This window comes from Globicephala melas, chromosome 2 (genome assembly GCF_963455315.2).
Source record: "Globicephala melas chromosome 2, mGloMel1.2, whole genome shotgun sequence".
Lineage (NCBI taxonomy): Eukaryota > Metazoa > Chordata > Mammalia > Artiodactyla > Delphinidae > Globicephala > Globicephala melas.
In genome coordinates, this window is record NC_083315.2 from 83,141,133 (window position 1) to 83,162,721 (window position 21,589).

Consider the following 21,589-nt stretch of genomic DNA (forward strand, 5'->3'; position numbering starts at 1 on the left):
ATTATTTTAAAGACAAAAGTCATCATTAGCGCATGCGTGGGCCTCCCAGTAACAGAGACACTTCTAGGGAAGGTTATAAAGAAGCTGTGTGGATCAAGGCAGCAGGTCCTTGAATTGTTTTTTCATTATTTGAGGGCAGTTTTATTGTAAATTTGTTGTGTGACTAAGGGACCATTTTTTGGTGACATGAAGTGTTAACTACCTCATCAAACAGACCAATAGATAGAAACTGTTGGTGCTGTGCCCCTCACTCATCTCTGCAGCCCTTGAATAAGGCTGTAAGAATAACAGGGTCACCCTGGTTCCCTGTAGGGATGAACTATAAAAGTTGCATTTATAATTTATTAAGAATCATATAATTTTTAGAGCGTTTCTCATTTCACATAGAAAAATCAAAGGAGGTACATAGTACTATTATCCACATTTTACATATGAAACAGAGGCTCTGAGGGATTGAGAGACTTGCCCAAATTCACACAAATCCAATTTAAAAAATTTCTTCTTCTTTATTTTTAGCCTAAAAAGTCATGTCCTTTGTAGTTGCCTCACCTAAGCCAATAAGTTAGCAAATATTCATTGCATTTATGTCTGTAAGTATCTAGTTTTAGTAACTAGTTGTACCTTTTTCATGTTTTCCTATAGAGAAAACATAGTCCATATCAATGATTTTTTTCAATATTCAAAAGAGCTAGCAAACTGTGAGAGTTTGAACAGAGGAGCAACAAATATAACTCTACCACAATATTGGTTTTTGGTTGTTATTTCTTTTAAATGTTACATGTAAATTAATAAGAGGTAAAGATAACACTACACTTGTTTCAACACGTGATTGTGTTCAGCAATGATTATTTTTATTGACTAATTAGATTAAAGTTAAATAAATTCCAACCAAAAACGAGACATTCACCATGATTCATTTGTTGTTCAGAATAGTTCAGAATCTGTCGTTACAGACTGGATATTATGGCTTTGAATGCAGTGTGGTACACCAGGTCACAGCAGCTTCATGAAGACTGAAAAGCCTGATCACGAACTTCTCCTTCATCTGGTTTGTGAACAGCCAGTCACAGCCAAAGTGTAGTCTGCGCAGCTATAAAATGACACCTGGTTCTTCAAGCATTTTGGTGTCTCGTTTGACTTTTTTATCTTGCAAACTTGGAAGGTAAGAGACTGTGAAGGTACCTAAGATCAGAATTCCTCATGTTAAAACTTTTCCCCCAGGACTCTTTCTTTGTCGTAACACCTGTGCTTAGTGATACGTTGAGCCCATAACCACCACATGGCTTCAATAGGACACATTATCAGTTTGCAAGAAAATGCTTTGAAATAGGGTTCACCCACATTTGAGGTTGGGAGGGGTGGTTTTATTTACTTCCTGGTGGGAAGCTATCTGCTTTAGATTAAAGAAGAATTAGAGAATTATCTGGTTTGATTCTGACATCAGAAGTGCAAACATTTGGAAAGTGCTTTAAAAGTAACTTTGGTTATAAGTGACAATGTAAACTGCTAAAATGATATCTTGACTTAAAAACATTAGGTGGTACATTCTATTTTAGCAGTGAGCTCAAACCTTTCTCTCTTTTATTTTTTTTAAATCAAACACTGTTTGCAGGAAAGAATTAGTAAAATCTGATTTCTTCTCACTCTGTAAAGACAAACTTGTCACCCTTATTATGAAATTACTCATTTTTGTTTGTTGGTCAAACTCAGTTGTCCTTATATTACTCTGCCATAGCAAAAAAGAGAGAGAGAGAGAGAGAGAGAGAGAGAAATCCCAGTATAAACTTCGCTATATGTGAGTATATGTGAGTGAGTGAGTATATGATTCCTTACCAAAAATTAAGGGTGCTAAGATAGTTCAAATATAAAGACTAGGGTTTCTAAAACTTTTTTTCTAAAAGAAATATGTGCTAACTCAATAAGTAACCTCTTTTGGCTGCTACTGTATATACAATTAGTATTGTATATATTACTATTACAACTATCACTATGAAATTATATACATATTCAGGTCCCCTATGTCCAGAAACAGCAATGCATATTTTTAAATAGTTTAAAAGAAGACTAGTATATATTAAACACATTGATCCTGAACATGAAACTCTATTTTACTTTGTTATAAAACATGAATCTGAAGAGAGTATTTTTTAAAAGCTGTGATGACATGGCACAACCAATCTAATTAAAAAGTGAGGAAAAAAGTTTCAAATACCCATTATTTTGAGAACACAACAATAATAAATTCCCTAATAGCTGCCTACGTTTATGCAGGGTGTGGGGAGATTTAAATATTTAAATCTGTACATTCCCTAAGTTTTAAAATGCTTCTATTAATAAGGTATAAAACCAGGACTCAGGGCCACTGAGAATCGATTTGGCTCCAGTGAAAAAGTTTCAGAAGCTCTCCCCCCAATACATTCATGTACTCAGTGAGGGCAAGTTGCTGAAAAATCTTTACATAAGTATTTCCCTAGGTCTCTTTCCTGGCTGCAGGACCGCAGAAACTTTCCAGATTCCTTTCGACTCTCAGTGGCGCTGCCTGGGCCTCAGTGCTGGGCTGAAGGATGTTCGAAGAACTGAATTGGCAGAAAATATGCGTATCTAAGGGCATTTAGCAGCAGGTTAAATTATATTTTCTCCTTGCATCCGAAGGAACCAGATCACATTCTTTAAAATTATATTAGGGTAAGAACAGTTCATTAACTACTTTTTGGGAGGGCCACTTAATTTTATGCTGTTCTCACCCTTCTTCTTTACCAAAAACTCAAGCCATATAAATGACCACTTTTTCATCTGGAACAAAACAAAATATAACAAACAGGCTCAGGTGAATAAGCCCTTTCAAGAATCAGGCTCACTTTATAGTCTAGATCAGGGGTTGGCAAACTTCTGCTGTAAAGGGCCAGAGAGTAAATGTTTTAGGTTTTTTGGGCTGTTACTCAACTTTCTCGCAGTGATTCAGCTCTGCCAGTGTCGAGGAAAAGTAGTCATATACTATAATACATAACCAAATGCCTGTGACCGTGTGGAATAAAACTTTGTTTACAAAAACAGACGATAGGCTGTCTTTGGCCTGAGGGTCATAGTTTGCTCATCCCTCTTCTAGATAATAACCATGAATGGTGCCTCTCTTCTGAAAACTGCAAAGTGCTTCCCAAGGTTCTCGCCAGAGTAATGCCCACTAGCACAGAATTTACTCTGATAGCAGATCCATATCTGTGGCAGAAGAACCCTGCAAGACCTGAGGATTCAATGTTTATGACCCAACCTGCGTATCAGCATGATCAAAAATTGATAGGAACCTGGAAGGGCCTGTTTCTGTTTCATTAGGAAACACGAGCAGGTAGCTGTTCCTGGCTTTTGCTAATCTTGGAGTGGTAATCAGGAGCTGAGGATAATGGCCACTCTGGTGATCTGGCAGCAGGTGCAGATGCAGAGAAAGGTAATACATTAGGGGTAATAAGGTACCTCAGCAGCCTTAAGGGGTCAGTGCAGCTTCCAAGGCACCAAGTCATCACTAAGGAATTTGTTGCTCAAGCAATCAGGCTGATCAACTCAGAGGTAAAATTGCTCAGCATGTAGCTAAAAACCAAAAAAACAAAACCAAATATGTAAAAGTTGTGAGAGCGGCAACAACTAAGAATCACAGAATTCCCTACAACTTGAGGAAATCTTACCTATCATCTTAGCCAGCCCTTTCAAATTACCAGTGGGGAAAACAAAACCTAAAGAGGGAGAGGTAACTTGCCCAGCTAGTTTGTAAAGGAATCACCAAATATCAGCCATTTTTGAGTTCCAATCTGTTATTTTCTCCTACAGAATCTGAATTAAAAGTGGGTCACCAACCATATAAATACCCATGTCATGTGATTATGACAGCTAAGTACCTGACCACCCTTAAAGACAAGTTTTCTATTGGGATATGCATGGTACCAGAGAACAGCTGAAATTTACTGAGGGGAATAGAATGCATACCATCACTGGTTTAATGTAGCTGACAAAAACTGTACAGGATAAAGCATTAAATGGCCATCTTCCCAAGAATATAAATTCTGGTCTCTCATATTGTATGATAACATGGCAAGAACAGATGGGGAAGTTCTTAAATCGAAGTTTGCATTGATCTGTTTCCCTCCTAACAAATCAAAGGCAAATGTTATCCTCATATCTTTGGTGTCCGTGACATAGAGGATCCCTCGGGCAATGAAGGCGTTGCCAGCCTTGGATTTGGGGTACGTGGTGTTGATGTGCTGCACCACAGAGAAGGTCCTCTCGTCCAGCTGTGCGACAAGGATGCTCGAGCCATCCACACTGGAAGCATAGATAATCCAAAGGCCCTTTTCATCTACAGCTAAATTGAAGTACGTCTTGGAATTTGCAAAGAGGTATTTTCGATCAAAATACAAGGCATTTTCAAGCTTCAGAGTTTGGGATGTCTCTTTGCCAAATTCAAATCTGAAATGTATAAAAAAGTAGATATGAGCCACCATTTTTGTGGACAAGAGTGGTTTTTTAGGCTCCTCCATTAAACTGGGGTGGGGCCTGAGATACTGCATTTCTAGTAAGTTCCCAGGTTGTGCTCATTCTACTGTTCCATCTGCAGTGCTGTGAGCAGCAAGGATGTAGAGGATGGTGACTACATCTCAGTGTCCACCTACTAGCCATGTGACCCCGATAAAATTCCTTAACCTCCTGAATCCTCAGGTGTTTGCTGACCTCCTGAAATGCCCTCTCAAAGTTGCAAGGGGCCTTAAAAGATAATCTAGTCCAGTCGTTTCATTTTACTAATGAGAAAAGGAGAAGTGACTGGCCCAGGAACACAGGTAAGTATCAGAGCCAGAGTTTAAACTCAGGCTTTTGACTCCAAGTTTGGGGGTTCTTCGTCTACTCCATGCTGGAGTTTTAAGACAAAAGTTTCACAGGAGGCTCAACGAAGGAAGTCACCAACTGAGAAGCAAAGCAGCAAAGTCATGGCTGTGACGTCATTTTTCTTGTCTGGTAAGTGACTGGATCAATGAAGTGACGGCATGAAAGCCCATGCCCCTCAGCTCCCAGAGACCGTCTGATTTGGCAGACTCCACATCTAGATCATATCAAAAGTGGATTATGATTCAACTGCAGGAATGAAAATTCAGGAACTTTAGGCTTTATAAAGGAAAAGAAAAAACACTAGAGGGCGCCATTGAGTAGCAGAAGAACTGTGAAGGGTGTGAAGCTGCGGGTATGCACTGGAACATAGCGACCTTGAAACCAATCAAGAAACCCTGAAGTAAGTTTGAAAAGAAACAAGAGTGAGGGCTTGAGAAGGCCCTGCTTGCCCATCTCAGCTCTCGGGGTTCTCCTTCCTCTGAATGCCCGGGATTCAGGACTGCCATTGGGTTCCTGACTAGTACTGGCACCTACAACTGCATTCCTTGATGAGGCTTGCCTCTCCCAGCAAAAAAAGCGTCTAATTCCAGTCTGCCTCTCCTTCTCCTCCCAGTCTGTGGCCTGGCGCTGGAGCAGGGCCCCAGCATAGGTCTCCTAACCAGTGCCTCACGCAAACTTAGTGTCATTAGAAGACTCTTTCTTAGGGTGGCCAGTCCTCCTTTGGGCTCATTTACCCCAGAGCTCCCCTCCTACCACCCCATGTAACAGCGGTCCCCGGGAGCCACAGGATTGAATGAAAACAAATGTCACAGAAAGGAGTGTGTCTGGGGAGAGAGGGCCTCTCAACGGGAGGAGGGTCAGTTATCTTGTTCTGTTAGCGCAAGATGCTGTCCAGATGACGAGGTAGTGCAGAAGCCCAGTAGAGGGGGGTAAGAGGCACAGGAGGGGATGCTTGCAGCCACGGCTGACACGTGTGTCTAATGTGGCTGGTTTAACTGCACGATGTACTAGGAGACCTGCCCCGATCCTAGCCTAGCTCTGCAGCACCAACAAGGTTGCTGAAGCTGGATCTCACAGAGGGAGAGAGAGAAGGGACCCAGTCCTCCCTCAAGATCCTTGTCTCTTGTTTGGAATGACGAGGACCATGGCTTTCGTAACACTGGAATTGTCATTTCAGAGTGGAGGGCTGCAGAGGCTCTGGTCCGCCTTTGCATTTTTAATGAGGACATGGAGATCATAGGAGGCGGAGTCTCTCCCCTGAGGCCACGAGTAAGTAGGCAGGAGAGTTGGAACTTGAGTTCACTGCCCTCTTGATTTGCCCAAGATGACCCGCTTCTGCCTCTAAAGCCCAGAACTCAATTTCTTCCGGAGCCATGCAGACAACTTTCAGCAATTCTTGTGTGAAGCCAGGAAGCTTGGGCTGCTGCCCTGGGCACCGACTACCCGTGTGGCCACCTCCCCTCCCCGTGGGAAAGCGGAGGGAGCAGGGGAGGTGGCCTGGCGAGGGCTCCGTCAGGATGACAGAGCGATCTGAAGGCGGGAACCCTGACTTTGCCTTGCAGTCTCTAGTCCTCGGTGATCTCAGCCGTGACATGAAATTCTTCATACCCAACATTTTTCAGAGCAAAACTGATTTCAGGGTATGATACCTTCCTGCTAGAGGGAGCTCAGGGTTCCACTGCTTCCTTTCCCAAAGGATGAGAAAGCTCCTGCTGTTATCACTCCAGGCCTCCTTCTCTCTGGCCCTGACCTTACTCTTGGTGTCCAGACCAGCAATAAATGCAGATATGGGGCTCACTCATCGTGTCCTGTGGTTCATTTGGTCAGCAAACCCTCACTGATCTCTGGCTGTGTGTCACCCCTGGGGACATAAAGATGATGGAACCAGTCCCTTCCCCTAAGTCGTTGAAGGATGGGCTGTGGGGCAGAGAGGAGGGTGCCAGGGGCCCCAGGGGACTCACCTCACTATGGTGTTGGAGCCTCCTTTGTGGTAGTAGAGAGAGTTGTTGTGAACGGTGTGCCCACAGCCATGGAAATAGTGCGGGAGGTGGATGAGCGTGTAACTGCCGTTCAGCAGTGAGGGCTGGTCCTGGAATTCCTTCACCCTGAGGCCTGCAGGAGGGAAGCCAGCGAAAGGCAATCACAGCTTGGCAGTGAGTCGGGGGAGGAAGTTAAAAGGATGGAAGGTGAGAGTGAGATGTCCTGTAAGGGTGCTTGTCCACTTTCAAGAGTCTCAGGCTCTTAAACTCAAAGGCCAATTCTCTTCTATGGATTCCCAAACCATCGTTTTTTTTTAGTTTTTTTTTTTAACGTCTTTACTGGAGTATAATTGCTTTACAGTGGTGTGTTGGTTTCTGCTGTATAACGAAGTGAATCAGCTATATGCATACGTATATCCCCATATCCCCCTCCTCTTGTGTCTCCCTCCCACCCTCCCTATCCCACCCCTCTAGGTGGTCACAAAGCACCGAGCTGATCTCCCTGTGCTATGCAGCTGCTTCCCACTAGCTAGCTATTTTACATTTGGTAGTGTATATATGTCAATGCCACTCTCACTTCATCCCAGCTTATCCTTCCCCCTCTCCATGTCCTCAAGTCCATTCTCTACGTCTGCGTCTTTATTCCTGTCCTGCCCCTAGGTTCTTCAGAACCATTTTTTTTTTAGATTCCATATATATGCGTTAGCGTACGGTATTCGTTTTTCTCTTTCTGACTTACTTCACTCTGTATGACAGACTCTAGCTCCTGCCACCTCACTACAAATAACTCAGTTTTGTTTCTTTTTCCGAACCATCTTTTCAACATAGTAACCACAGAGTTGGCTTTGATCCTCCCAGGAAAACGGCATCACCCTCTCCCCTACGATTTTATAACATTTTCTATCAGGCTGACATAGGCCTGTATCGGGAAGAGCACCGTGCAGTCACCTTCTGCCTCTTGCACTCCACAGTGGCCATGCTGACTCATGACCTTGTTCTTTCCTTTTGAGCCACAGAATCCTTCTCAGCTGGTCATCCAGGCAGTCACTGCCAGCTGACGTGTGAGCCTTGATGAAATGAAGCAGCGTATCTCAGCTATTGCTCTGACTAGTAGGTATGGCCAGGCCTCTTCTGTCATGGGGCCACTGCTACTACCACTGGCAATTCCAGACCACATTCCTTTGAGGCAGTGTGACCAGGGTCATGCTCAGATGCAGCAGACCTGCAAGATGACACTTCACCTTCTCCCCTGGGCTCTCTGCCCACGGATATCTTAGAAAAGTGGCCAAAAGTACTCTCCTTAAAGAAAGATAGACCATGCAGAAGAATTTGTCTCCGACATTTCTTCCACATTACGGTTTTTGGGGTTTATAAACCCATAAGTCATAATGCTATTTGTTTCCTTCTGGACACTTTGCTGAAAATTGGAATAAGCTACACTGAGGGTGCCCTGGTCATGCCCCTGTGACCTGAACTGCAAGTCTTGTCAACAGTGTGCTCAACTGAGAAAAGTATTCTGCCTACTCATTTGGGCTTTCTAAAATAAAGAGCAAGTCTGTTACACCAATTAGCAGGGACTTCAGACACAGAAATAGGATAAGCCTGAAAGGGGGCAACTGATGAAAGGTACAATTACAACACAGATATGGATCATCCGCCAAGTGAAAGCACCTGAAAAATGTTCAGTAACCCAGATCCGTTCATCACTCTTGTTAGCAGACTCTCTTATCCAAGTCCCAAATGTCTCTTTAACTTTCAAAACTTGTGTTGGGTTTCCAATGGACGTGATCATGGATTCTACCAAAAGAAGAGAAAGGAAAGTTACCCACCTACCAATTATGACCTTTAGCCATCTGATTTCTGAATTTTAAAACAGGATGCTTTGTTTCTGTACCTGCTTGCAGGGAATGGTGTTCACTGACTTTCTCATCAGCTTTTCCAACCAAGGTATCATCATTTGGTACAGCACACGTCTCACCTAAAACAACAACAATGATAATCAGAGCAAACTAGTTGGCACAGTGAGATATATATAGCTTTATAACTGGTTACATAACCTCAATCCAGACTCTAGTTCCATAAGCATCCTTTACAATAGGCTCACCGAGGTTTTTGCTTGCTTGCTTTTAAGCCCCAAGTCATACACTTCCAAATTTTTTCCCCTCCCCGGGGAGTTTCCAACAAGCGTTCCGTGACAATAGTTGCTAAGATACTACAATCAGGAAAATGTCACCTGAGTCAGCCATCCAAGCCCTGAGCAACCTGGGAGAAAGACAGGCTTACTGATATGTTCCTGGTCCCTCTGGGCCAGTGGGAATCTATCACAGTCTGCATTTTTCTGGAGGGATTTTCACTTTCAGGGAAGCTGATGGGGATGAGGGAGCAGTCTCATGATGGGATGACCCACTTTACCCTGTCTTCCTGAACTGCCAGGGAGTAGAATCACAGAGGAAGAAGGAGCCTAGAGGCAGCCCAGCACAGAGAGATTTGAGCCCCTTCCCACCCCATTTCCCACCTGTTTCTGCTTGAAGGCCTGTAGGACCCAGGTCCTTGAGGGGCACCTGATCCATAGTTGGTTTGAGGCTACAACTGAGCTCAAAATCATCCTCCTTGGCTTGTCATTGTTCCCCTTAGCAAACAGGCTTAATTCAGACCTTTGGTGGAGAGGTGGCTCGGGGTGGCAGAAGCAGGACAGGAGGCAGGGAGGAATATGGTCATTGTGAAGATGAGAGGGAGTGGACTGCCTGGGGGTAAGGACCCCCTACCTGGGGGCAGGTTGGGGCAAATCAGGCTTTCTGAGAAAGGCCAGGCCCACTTCCCTAGACAAATTCTGAGGATTTCCAATCACCCTGTGGTTGCTTGATAGAAAGGAGCACCTCAACTGTCACTAGGGAAACTCCCAGAATAAACTAGAGAGGTTTCTTTATCGGCAAAATAAGGAGGCAGGACCCTCCGTGGTCTCTAATCTTCCTTTAGCTGGATGAGCCTGTGTCTCTCTGAAGCCCTTTGTCACCCAAAGAGAGCAGTCTCGGGATCTGTTAGACTCCCCCACCACCACGCAATGCTGCTGTCCTGGGTTTCGTCTGGAGTTTCCTCTTAGGGGCTTGGGCTTTGCACAAGAGGGGGACAGAGAGACCCTCCCATTCTTAGTCTGAAGAAAAGGTCCTCATTAAGTCATGTAGCGCCCACCAGCTTCTAAGGCTGTGGGAGTGGGATGGGGGTTAAAGCAAGGGAGTTGGAGCAGGAGAGAGGGTCAAGTTCAGATGCTGGGTGCAAGGAGGACTCATTTCCAGGAGGAAGAGTGGAAGATAACGGGCTCTCTTTTAAAGCAGTTTTCACAACCCTGGAGCCCATCCCCTGCAGACCAGCCTCTTGGTGGACAGGCGGGGTGGAGGAGAGCACCTCTCCAGCACCCCTCTCGCTGCTGACAGAGCCTCTGGCAAATCAGAATTCCCAAAGAGCATGGTCAGACCTCGCCTCCACTCGGGGGAAGGTTCCCACTGAGCTCACAGTCCAAGGGAGGCTGAACAAAGGGTGATGCTAATGGAGGGGGTGGCACTGACCCGGGGCGGAAGCAGCTCTGTGGTGATTTAACAGGCAGATAACTGCTGGGCAGGATGTAATTAGGCTCCATTTACTGGGGGTGGTAACATCTTTGAAAGCTCAGATTCACCCACTCTGACTGTGTGTGCTCCCCAAATGTCTTCCAGAAAGAACAGTGCAACAGACAGAATGAAAGACGGTTTAAGAAAGTGGCAATGAAATCCACAGCAAGTGACAAAGAAACTCCAGTCAGGACCCTCCTCTCTGCCAGGAAGCAAGGCATCAAGTTGTGCTTTCTCACGGCCTAAGTTAGGTGAATTAGTCCCCGGTCACCACTGTGGGGAGAAGTTCTAGCTCTACCCTAGAAGGATTTCCCGTTAATAGGGCCCTTGATTTCTCCTTAGCTTTCAACCCCATGGCCACTCCTGTAACAACTGGCCGAAGAACAAACCGTCCAGGCCTGCCAGAGACCAGGTGTCCCTTGGCCTTGACTGCCTTATTCTCAAAGTGTGGACTTCCGTCTCTGAAAGGAAGATGCTCTAAGCAGGGGCTTTACAAGCAGGCACATCTGGGTTTGAATCCTAGCTCTGTCACTTACTAACTGAGTGACCGTGGACAGGCTATGTAGTTCCCTGGGGTTTCAGCTTTATATCTGTAAACTGGTAAGAATACGACTCCTATATCATAGGACTGTTGTAGAATTAAATGAACTGAGCGCTTAGCCCTGTGCCTGGAACATCAACATTAGTGGTGGTCATGGTAGTACTGGGGTGTTGTGGGAAGTTAGCCGATCTGAATCTCCCCATCATCTCCATCTCCCCAGCATCAGTCAAGCCCTTCATGCTCCAGGGATGGCGGATCTGGCAGGGAGGAGCAAAGAGTCTGGTGATAAGTGAAGGGAGAGGGATGAGGCCAGGGGGTGGGAGGCCCAATTCTAAACCTGCCGCCAGTCCTCACCCCAGGCAGACTGCTCAGGCCTCCCAGGAACATGTCGCAAGGTGGGGACACTCGCTTTGGGCAAAATTTCCCTCTGTTTAAAACAAATCTGGTCACAAAGCCTGGGTGAAGCCTGAGAGTTTGGGATCATTAACTGAAGAGGTGGTTCCCTGGGGCAGGGGTGGGTGACCTGGGCACTGGCCGTTGAACATGTTTGGCTGACGAGGGCCTTTGGATCTTCTGCTTCCGGGGGGCCCTGGGGGACCCGGAGGGCCCGGGGGCCCAGGTGGGCCGGGTGGGCCTTGGTCACCTTTGGCACCTGGAGAAAGAGAGAGAGAAGAAGGGATGGGGGTTGATTAAAGAGCCATTGGCAGAGATGGGCTTCAAACAAGGGAGAAGGGGACCCAGCATCTCCAGGAAGGCTTGCAGAGTCCCCCTTCCCAGACACAGATGTCCTCCAGCACTTGTTCACACAGAGTCGAGGGAGCACCCATAGCAGGGGCTGAGTTCCAACTATGTGCCAGAAATTGTGCTAGGAATTTTATAAATCTCCTCCCCTTTGTCCTTCTCAGCCACTCTGTGAGATAGTATCAGCAGTTCCGCAGTGACCCGAGTCTCAGGGAAGTTCAGTGCTTTGCCCCAGGTCACAACTGGAATAGTGCTGGGACTCACTCTTAGGGGTGTCTTGCTCCTAAGCTCAACCTTTTTTCATTGGCTGATGTTGGGAAGGCTCAACCCTGACTACTTATTAGAATCACCCAAGGGGCTCAAACACAATTCTAATGCCTGGGCCCCCTCCCGGATCAATTAGATCAAAATGGTGGGGAAGCTGGTCATCTGTATTTTTAAAAACTGCCTAAGATGTTTTCTTCCTAAGATGTTTTCTTCCTAAGATGTCAGGTATGAGAAACATGCCTCTATGTGGTAGAAGAAATCAGGGGCTCCTGTCCTGCTCTGTGACCTTGGGCAGGCAGCTTAACCCTCCGAGACTGGTTCTTCATTTCCAGATTGTCTCATACTCCCTGTCCTGACTTGTGAGAATCCACTGAAGTCATCGGGGTGAGTGCTCGGACAGTTGGATTCTCTACACATCAGCAGGTGGAATCCCTACACACTTCCAGCTTCAGGTGGCCAGTGTGGGTACAGCCCTTTGCAGGGGCCATTGGTTATGGAACTTTCATAAAGATGCCGCTAGGCTGGGATATTCAGTCCTTTTGTTCTACCCTCCTTTCCTGGGCTGACTGGTGATCTAAGATCTCTTTAGCTGCCTCCTCCCAGCCCCACCAAATAAGCACTTTCAGTTGCTTTGGAGTGGGCAAGCAGGGGTCACAGAGGCTAACAGTGGGTCTAAGCCCACTGTGGAAGGGGCAGAGATCTGCAGGCAGGGCAAACACAATCCAACCCTCCTATTCCTTCTCTGCTCTCTGGCCAAGAGGACACTTAACTCTGGCCTGTTCTCTAGAACTGGGGTACACTCAGAGATGTTGCTTTCCTGAATGGTTTGTGGTCACCCTCACTTGTCTGGTAGTATAGGGGAGTGTGGTATTCTGGATGTGTAGATTTCCCGTATAACTGAGTATAACATGACCTTATATTTTCAAAGTATATTCACATATATATGATCCTGTCAAAACACTTATTACATTTTACGTATTTTGCATGGCAACTTCCCTGTTTGTTAAACAAAGCATGCTAAACCTAATTTGATCTTTCCTTGCTGCTTTGGTCTTAGCACAGTACCTGGCAAATAGCAGATGCTCAATAAATTTTGAATGGCTGGATACGCAACTGATTCAGGGTCATTGTTCTGAACATCTATCATCCTAGCTTCTTGAGGACAGATATTATGTCTTAACTCATTTTCATATTCCTATTTCCAGCTACTACCAAAATCCCTAATTCATAAATGGTGTTCTCTGATATTAAAAAATGCTTATTGACCACATTAATAGGATAGTTATGTTTTTATGGTATAAATGGTCTCCAAAGTAGTGTGCTTTTAAAATTCTTCTGCCTCTTTCTGTGCCATGACCATCAGCTGTCGCCTACTCTTTCCACCATGTAATTGTCTTTCTGAGGCTTGCTGTGCCTCCACCTCCCCCCCCATAGACAGCAATTATCTGTTTTTTAACCTGGGCTGGAAACCAGAAAAAGAAGATCAGCAACGATGTCTCCCCCAATTCTATGTCAAAAGTCTTAGGATAAGGGCCTGAGGATGGCTCTAGCTCAACTCTGAAGCTGTGCTTTCTGTCTGTTGTCCTCTGAGGTATTTGAAATTGCTCGCTTACTTGTCTTGTTCTGGATTGTGCTGGATTTAATAGCTATTTGGAAAAAGAAAGCTTCCTTCATCCGAAATCCATCCAGCCTTGACACTTAGACCTGCATTATCTCAACTGCTCATGCTTAGATATCAGATTTGGTCTCACCAACAAACATTGGGCTTACATGCATGGTTCTCTCCTTGTTGAAAGCACAGAACTCTAAAACATGCCGAGAAACAGATGGGCACATAGGCAGCTAAGGAGAGAAGACCCGGAGCAGCCTTGGTGCTAGAAGCCAGGCCAAGTTCTGGGCCCATTCACCCTGGGAGAGAGCCTGAGCGCCAGCCCCTTACCTGAAGGAAGTACATCATTAGACACGTCCCCTTTGTCTCCCTTGTCACCCTTCTGCCCTGCTGGGCCCTCGTTTCCAGTCAAGCCCAGCTCACCAGGGTCTCCCTTTTCCCCTGGAGTTCCTGTGGCTCCAGGTGGCCCTGAGAAAAAAATGATTTATTAGCCTGTTGTGCAGGGAATTCTGGCACACTAACTACTTTGTAATATCGTACTTTGTATTTTTAAGGTGAAGTAGCTTCAGAAACCAAATACATAACACTTCATAACCATTTTAGGACAGCAGCATGTTCTCAATTCATGAACGAATAGTATCTCCAGGTGGTTCTGTTGAATTCTTTTTAGAGACATTTGGCTGGGCCAACAGGTTGGAGAGGAGTGAACCCCTAGAAGGACAGTCACAGCAAGAGCAGAAAGAAGGTAAAGCCTAATTGGAAGTCTGCCCTCCCCCACCCCACGCCCTCCTCACCCCAGCAGGAAGGACTGAGAACTCAGAGGGGTTTGTTTGGCACCATAAGGGTGGATGTTGTCCTCTGCATTATCTGGTATATTCCTCACAACATGGGAGTGGTAGGCTGGTCAGTTATCCTTACTCTCATTTTACAGAAGTCGGAACTAAGGCCTCAGGGGTTACAATTGATGCTAAGTGAGAAGCAAAAATCTTGATTCCAACTCCAATGCCCTTTTCTGTGACATTCCAATGCAAAATGCTTTTAATCAAAGTAGCAAAACAGGTAAAGCTGCTTTAGGACAAGCATTACAAGGGATGGTGATAGTGTGAACAAAATATAATGGAGGAAATCTCTGTCTCTGCTCACAGGGAGGCATCACTATAGGAACTACAGTCCTACCACCCACAGCTAGGAATAGTCAAGATCTATGCAGTGACTCATCTCAGCATTGTACGACAGCAGCATAGTTAGTATTCTGATGCCTGGGAGAAAGGAAGCAAACAACATGCATAATATGATTGCCTCGGCTCATAGTAGTTTCCACACAGCAGCTCAGGGACGGGGAACCTAAACAAGGCCCACCAATTTCACTGAGGTGAGGAGACAAAAAGTAGAGTTTGGGGAGATAAAGGTGGCTAGGATTCATGAGACAGAATATGAGAGAGGGGGTAATCATGTAGAAAGAGCTCTGGAGAACTTCAGAGGTGTTTCCTCAAGTCTTTGTCAGAGTAATAGTCTGTGCAGGGTGAAAATCTACAAGGTAGGGAAAAGAATGAAAAGAAAGCCACTCACTACACAACTCTCAGAGCTTGCACAGGGAAAGGTTCTCATTCCCACCAGTCAAAGCAGAGAGATCTCAGAGAATGGTGCGCTGTTAGGTCGAGTCCTTGGAAAGTCTTCTCTTAGTACTGAGGCTAAATTAGCCCAAGAGTCAAGGCTGCCGTGGATCTATCATAACAAAGCTTAAAAACAAGCTTCAAAAGGATTAAACTGAGCAGAAAGTAGTTTAACTACCCAGCCAGATGTCTCTAAACTGTAGTTTAAACTACTGAAAGTAGTTTAATCATTTAGTCAAAGTAATGTAGCATATTAATAATTTAAGCAAGAAAAAAATTATATGACCATCTTGGTGGAGGCAGAAAAGACATTTGATAAAATACAACACCCATTCTTAATAAAAATTCTCATCAAATGAGGAATAGAAGGGGACTTCCCTGGTGGTGCAGTGGTTAAGAATCCACCTGCCAATGCAGGGGACACAGGTTCGAGCCCTGGTCCAGGAAGATCCCACATGCCGCGGAGCAACTAAGCCTGTGCGCCACAACTACTGAGCCTGCAAGCCACAACTACCGAGCCCACGTGCCACAACAACTGAGCCCGCGTGCTGCAACTACTGAATCCCGTGTACCTAGAGCCTGTGCTCCGCAACAAGAGAAGCCGCTGCAATGAGAAGCCTGCACACCACAACGAACAGTAGCCCCCACTCGCCACAACTAAAGAAAGCCCGCGCGCAGCAATGAAGACCCAAAGCAGCCAAGCAGCCAAAAACAAATGAATAAATAAAAATTTATGAAAAAAAAAGAGGAATAGAAGGAAACTTCCTCAATCTGAAAAAGGGCATCTATGAAAAAACCTACAGCTAACATCATCCCTAATGATGAAAGACTAAATGATTTCCCCCTAAGATCAGGAAAAAGACAATGGTATCTATTCTCATCACTTTTATTTCACACTGTACTGGAGGTTCTAGCCAGTGCAATAAAGCAAAGAAAAAGAAATAAAGGCAAACAGATTAGAAAGGATGAATTAAAATTGTCTTTATATGCAGACGACATGATTATTTATGTAGAAAATCTACAAAAAGGTTGCTAGAACTCATGAGCACCTAGGCACACCGAGAGGGAAAGTGATTACTTACTATTGTGCAAAGGTATTGCCAGATATGGATCAGTTAATACGATACCCTATTGCAGGGATCATTTGCTCATTTTGACAAGAGCCTCCTGGAGATACTGCTCAATAGAGATATTTTTCAAAGGGGCAGAGATTTCAGGCAATAGGGAAGAGCCAGAGGCAAGTTTTAGTGCAAAACTTCAGTTTCTCTCAACCTCTTTAACCAAGAGGGCTTAGCATTCATTGTTTTTTCTAATTACCTTGCCAGTCCCAAGCCCCTTCTTATAGGTTCTGGCTGAGTGACTGCCCATTCACCCCTCTCCTGTGCCCCATCAACTCGGCCAATCCCCATTCTCCAATTGTCATTCTGTGCCATTGCAATTGTCTTCCCCCCAGATTTAAGACCAATTCTGAACCCTACCCCCAACTTCCTACCAGCCCCATAGGATTCCTATACAGCTGTCCGAAGAGAATCATAGAATTCCAGATCGGAAGGCACCTTAGGGGTCACTTAGATTAACCTCCCATCCAACCCTGAAAGCCCCTCTCCACCACCCGACTGGCTCCTTTCAAGCCCTTGCAGCAATGGGGAGGTTATTATATCACATCACACCACAGATCGCGCTGGAATACTCTGCACTGCCATCGGAGGCCATTATTCCCTAAAACATACATCTGGAGCTCTTAGCAGCTTTCCCTTATGCCGAGGGAATGATAAGGACTTCCAGACTCAAGGCACCCTACACAGACCATCCCAAGGAAGTCAGCAGTATATGAAAGAAACTTAAAGTGTTGATCACTGTTAAAAAATGTGGTGAACAAAGAAACATTCACTAGATTTCAGCCAACTACTAAAAAAAACAACTCAGTGGAAACCATGCAATTCAGCTGTAGATGGGGGTCAGAAGCCCCTGGTTCCCTGCCTCTGCCAGGGGTGATCTTGGGTGTCATCTTGCACTGATGGAGTTGCTGGGGACACAGTGGAAGAGGATGTGAAGAAGAGCAGGGACCTCTCTTAATCAGGGACCTCTGCATGAGCACATGTTCTTTTGTCAGTATTTTAAATAGGCAATTTAGCACATTATCTGAAGGACACAAAAGAGAACGTTGCCATAGTGTCCAGCCAGCACAATGCACCAAGTATAACTGATACCTTCTAAAGGTGTCACATGACCTACATTCAGCAATGCTCAGGGAAATGGTATCTTCTAGTTACTTAAGGGGTTTCTTTTTCAGGCATTTATTCTAGTCACAAAGAGCCTCTCTGCATCATCGTTTGATTTCCCCTTCTTTTCTTTTATTCCTTCCTCTTATGCATTTTTCCCCCTTTCTCAAAAAGGCAAGGCGTGAAATAGAAAAACGTTCATACTGTAATGCAGCTGCTATAATGCAGCCTGCACAGGGGCAGGTGTTTAAAGCTCAGGATATTAAGGACCTTTGCTTATGGATGTATTCTGACTCTCAGCTATGTCTGCATGATAATTTTTACGCTTTCATTAAGAAAGGGTAGGGGATGTTTTGACTACGTACCGTCTTTGCTGCCTCCACAAAGTTTTCCCTTGTCTTGCCACGCACTGGCCATGGTGTGTCAGAAGTATACCGCCACCTCATCAGAGGACTTGAATGTGGCACTTTCTACCTTCCCCTGACTCAGCTGTGCACAGGGACACTGTTAAACATTGTGTGGCCTGGACCTCGGCATTGTTGTCCCGTGATTCCTGGCAGGCTTTGAGTCAGCACATTCTGCCAGGAAAGAAAGGCCAGATTCCTCTTGCTTTGCTCGGGCGCTGGGTGTGGCTTTCTGCTCTTTTCCTTCCCCGGTGGCGCCCACTCAAAACAAGCTGTTTTCCCAGCTTTAGAGTTTGGGGTTGTGTGACCAGCTGGGGTCAACGCCATCATCTTCACTGCAAGGGGTGAGGGAGGACATCTTATTTTTGGCAGGACCATCTGTGACCGACTGAGGCAAAGGAAACGGAGCCAAGGGTGTTGGGAAAAACCCAGACCCAAGACTGGGATGAATAAGGAGGAGGGCGTTTATTTCTGTTTTGGTGGAGATTCGATTCTTAGAGAAGACACTGAGGCATTAACTCTTGAGTGAGAAAGTGAGAGGCAGATGGAGGGAAAGAAAATGCTTGGTTTTGAGGCATAGCACGTCAAACTTCGAAAAAGACGCTAGTTGCATAATTGACAACATGTAAGTCCAATTCTTCTCTCTAAATCTAAGTCGGTGTTTTCAAATAAATACAGGCATTTCCACTCAGATTTCCTTCCTCACCCTTGGAAACAACAACAACAGTAATATCTAACACTAACATAGCACTTGCTATGTGTCAGGCCCTATTCTAAGCACTTTATATATATATTAATTAATGTAATCTTCCTTACAACACTATGAGGCTGATACTATGACTGTTCTCATTTTACAGATAAGGAAACAGAGTGATTAAGTAACTTGCCCAAGTGCACACAGCTAGTAAGCGGAAGATCCGGGACCCAAACCAAGACTTCAAGCTCTGGCTCTGGCCTACTGCACCCTTGTTCTTAGCATCCCTAAGGTCAGACATTGAGGGTTATCTTCATATTTCAATATCCTGGAAACAACTGTTGGTCTAAAGCTCTAAACTCTGGTTTCGTCAGGTTAGTCTTCTTCTCAAGAGCCCGCAGTGGCTCCCGGCGGCCTCCAGCAGACATGGAGCTAAAGGCCCTGACCCCACCCCAGGCTCACCTGGGTCCCCTCTTATACGCAGGGGCAGCCTCCTTAGAAGTTCCTCCGAGCGTGGCCTTTCTGTTCTCCCCCCTGCAGTTCCCTCCCCATCTCCCCTCTGTTTGTGTCCAAGATGTTGATCACACTTATCTCTTGTCCTTTACACTTGTCTCTACTGTACAATCCGTCCTCTACACTGGATCCTATTTGTTCATTATCTGCACAGCAAAGTTCAGATTTTTCTTCCAGCAGTATTCTCTGGTGTGTAGTATAAAGCATCTTCATATCAGAATAACCAGTTATTGAATTCATCCTGTATATACACTATATCTTCTCTTTCAACAGGACTGTAAGCTCTTATGGACAGAAATTATGTTCTATTCTTCTCATTCATGCATTCCTTCATTTTTCACTCATTAATTATTTACTGAGCCTCAGCTGGGGTTGGCTGAGAGCTATGCCAAGTAATAGTCTCTCCTTCATAGGCAAACACTAGAGCAGGCTGTTTAAAAACCGGAAGCCATGCTAGAGTTGTTGGAAGACAACCTCCTTAGCGTACAGAGGAGACCAAGGCCCGATGAGGGACTGACCTACCCAAGGCCTCAGAGCCAGTCGGGGTTCGAGGCAGGTGCTCCCGGAACTCCTTTCCTGGCTCCCCTCTGCCAGGAGAGCAGGGACCATTCTTTCTGCCTGACAGGTTAGTACTCATTGAACTGTGCGTTCCTGCACACGTCCTGCGGGCCTCTCTGAAGGGCTGGCGCTCTCCCAGCCTCCCGGGAAGACTCAGGGTCAGACTCAGCATCATCCTTCGACAATTAACAGCACTAGCTCCCAAGGCCCAGCCTTCCTTCCCTCGGCTCGGGCTAACGCCGCTCTCACAGCTTGGGCCCGACCCCCTCAAGCCTAGACGTTTAGTGCAGTCGTGTTTAAGAGCAGGGGTCCAGGAGTCAGAGAGGCCTGGGTTCAAATCCCACCTCCTCCACTTATTAGCTTTTGGACATTGGACAAATTACGTCCATCAGTTCAACCATGACTTGATTGCCCTCTTTCGCTGGCTGTTCCAGGCTCTGGAGGTTGAGTCTAAGCGAGAGTGACATGGCCTGGTTCTCACGGACCTCACGTTCTCCCTAGGGAGTCAGACCATCAGCATATCAACAGGCAACACTGGGAGAGAATTTCAGGGAGGGATATGTTATTGGAAAAGAGCAGGGAATGTGACTGAGTTGGTGAGGCAGGGGCCAGACACAGAGGTCAGGGACGATCTTGAAGAGGAGGTGACTTATAAGCTGAGATCTGCTCTGTGGGAAGGACGGGCCTCAGGAAGGGCCGGGCCACAGCAGTGCAAAGGCCCTGGGACAAGGGTGGGCCTGACCTGTTTGGAAAACAGAAAGATAAGGTTTCTTCATCTGGGAAAAATATGGCTGGTAAAAATACCCATCTCCTTGGGGTTGTTGTGAAGACTAAATGAGGTGAGTGTAGAGAGGACTAGGTAGTGTGCCTGACAGTAAATGTCAGCTATTTACTATTGTCCAGAGGATCACTGCTAGAGGGCATGGTCCAGCCTAACCCAGTCCTATCTCTGTGGAACACAGTCTCTTTTTCCTGATTTTGGTAATAGCACTTGTTGTTCCCTCTTTCTGGAACGCACGCCCACTCCTCCCCTCTCCCACCCCTTGCCTGGCAAACCACTAACGATCCTGGAACTCTCAGCTGAAATGACGGCTCTTCGTTCTCCACAGCCATGATCCTGGCCCAGCAGGTCACATCCTGCATGAGTCCCTGTGGCTGACAGAGAGACCCCAGACCACTAACCTGAAGGCTCTGGAAGGGCCTGGCCCCCGCCTCCCATCTCACCTTGCTGCACGCCCCCTCCCCCAGCTGCCCCAGCAGGGCCTTGGCAGGTGTGTGCCCTCCACCTGGGCCACCCTCTGCCTCGCCCTCATCCCTCAGGTCTGACCTCAGACGTTACCTCCCGACCCGCCCTCTCTGCACTGTAGCTTATAACACCCTGATCTTTCCTTCAAATGTGCACCTCACATTGTGATTACAGATGTATTTGCGTTGACTATTTATGTCTGCCTCCCCACCAAAGATGGAAAGTTCCACAATAGGGGCTACGTCTATTTTGTTTCCCCACTAGTACTTGGAACCCTCTCAATAAGTATTTGCTGATGAATGTTCCCATCCTCTCCTGCTGTTCTTCCTGCTGCTCAGTCTGTCCTTGGCCTCCTTTGCTGGCTCCTCCCCTTCTACTTGGTCACTAGACGCTGTTACTTCTCAGGGCTTGACCCAGGCTCTCCTCTGCTGGTAGCTCCCTCCCTAAGGGACTGCACCCTGGCCCACAAGCCCATTGCCTTGGGTGACACCCTAATGTATACCTCTAGCCCCAGGGACTTCTCCAACTGCAGACCTGCATCTTCAAGGCCCCCCTCCTCCTGGGTGTTTCAAGGCATTTCAAAGTCAGCACATCCCATGCTGAGCCATGACTGTCTCCCTGGACCTGAGCCGGTCTGGGGCCCCTCACCTCAGGGAAGAGCAGTCAGGCAGGATGAAAATCTCACAGTCAGTCTTGGTGACCCCTTCCCCTTCCTTCTCATATCTACC

General features: G+C 46.1%; 1 protein-coding gene across 1 annotated transcript in view; it reads right to left on the minus strand.

The window, feature by feature from the left end:
• Window positions 1–309: 309 nt before the first annotated feature.
• Window positions 310–21,589, minus strand: part of GLDN (gliomedin) — a 68,648-nt gene continuing 47,368 nt past the window's right edge. The window contains exons 5-10 of the mRNA XM_030851479.2: window positions 13,942–14,079; window positions 11,518–11,646; window positions 8,743–8,826; window positions 8,520–8,645; window positions 6,831–6,981; window positions 310–4,455 (exon numbers count right to left, since the gene is read on the minus strand). Of these exons, the coding sequence (XP_030707339.1) occupies window positions 3,978–4,455; window positions 6,831–6,981; window positions 8,520–8,645; window positions 8,743–8,826; window positions 11,518–11,646; window positions 13,942–14,079 (1,106 nt within the window). The 3' untranslated portion in view covers window positions 310–3,977. The remainder of the gene's footprint in view (window positions 4,456–6,830; window positions 6,982–8,519; window positions 8,646–8,742; window positions 8,827–11,517; window positions 11,647–13,941; window positions 14,080–21,589) is intronic.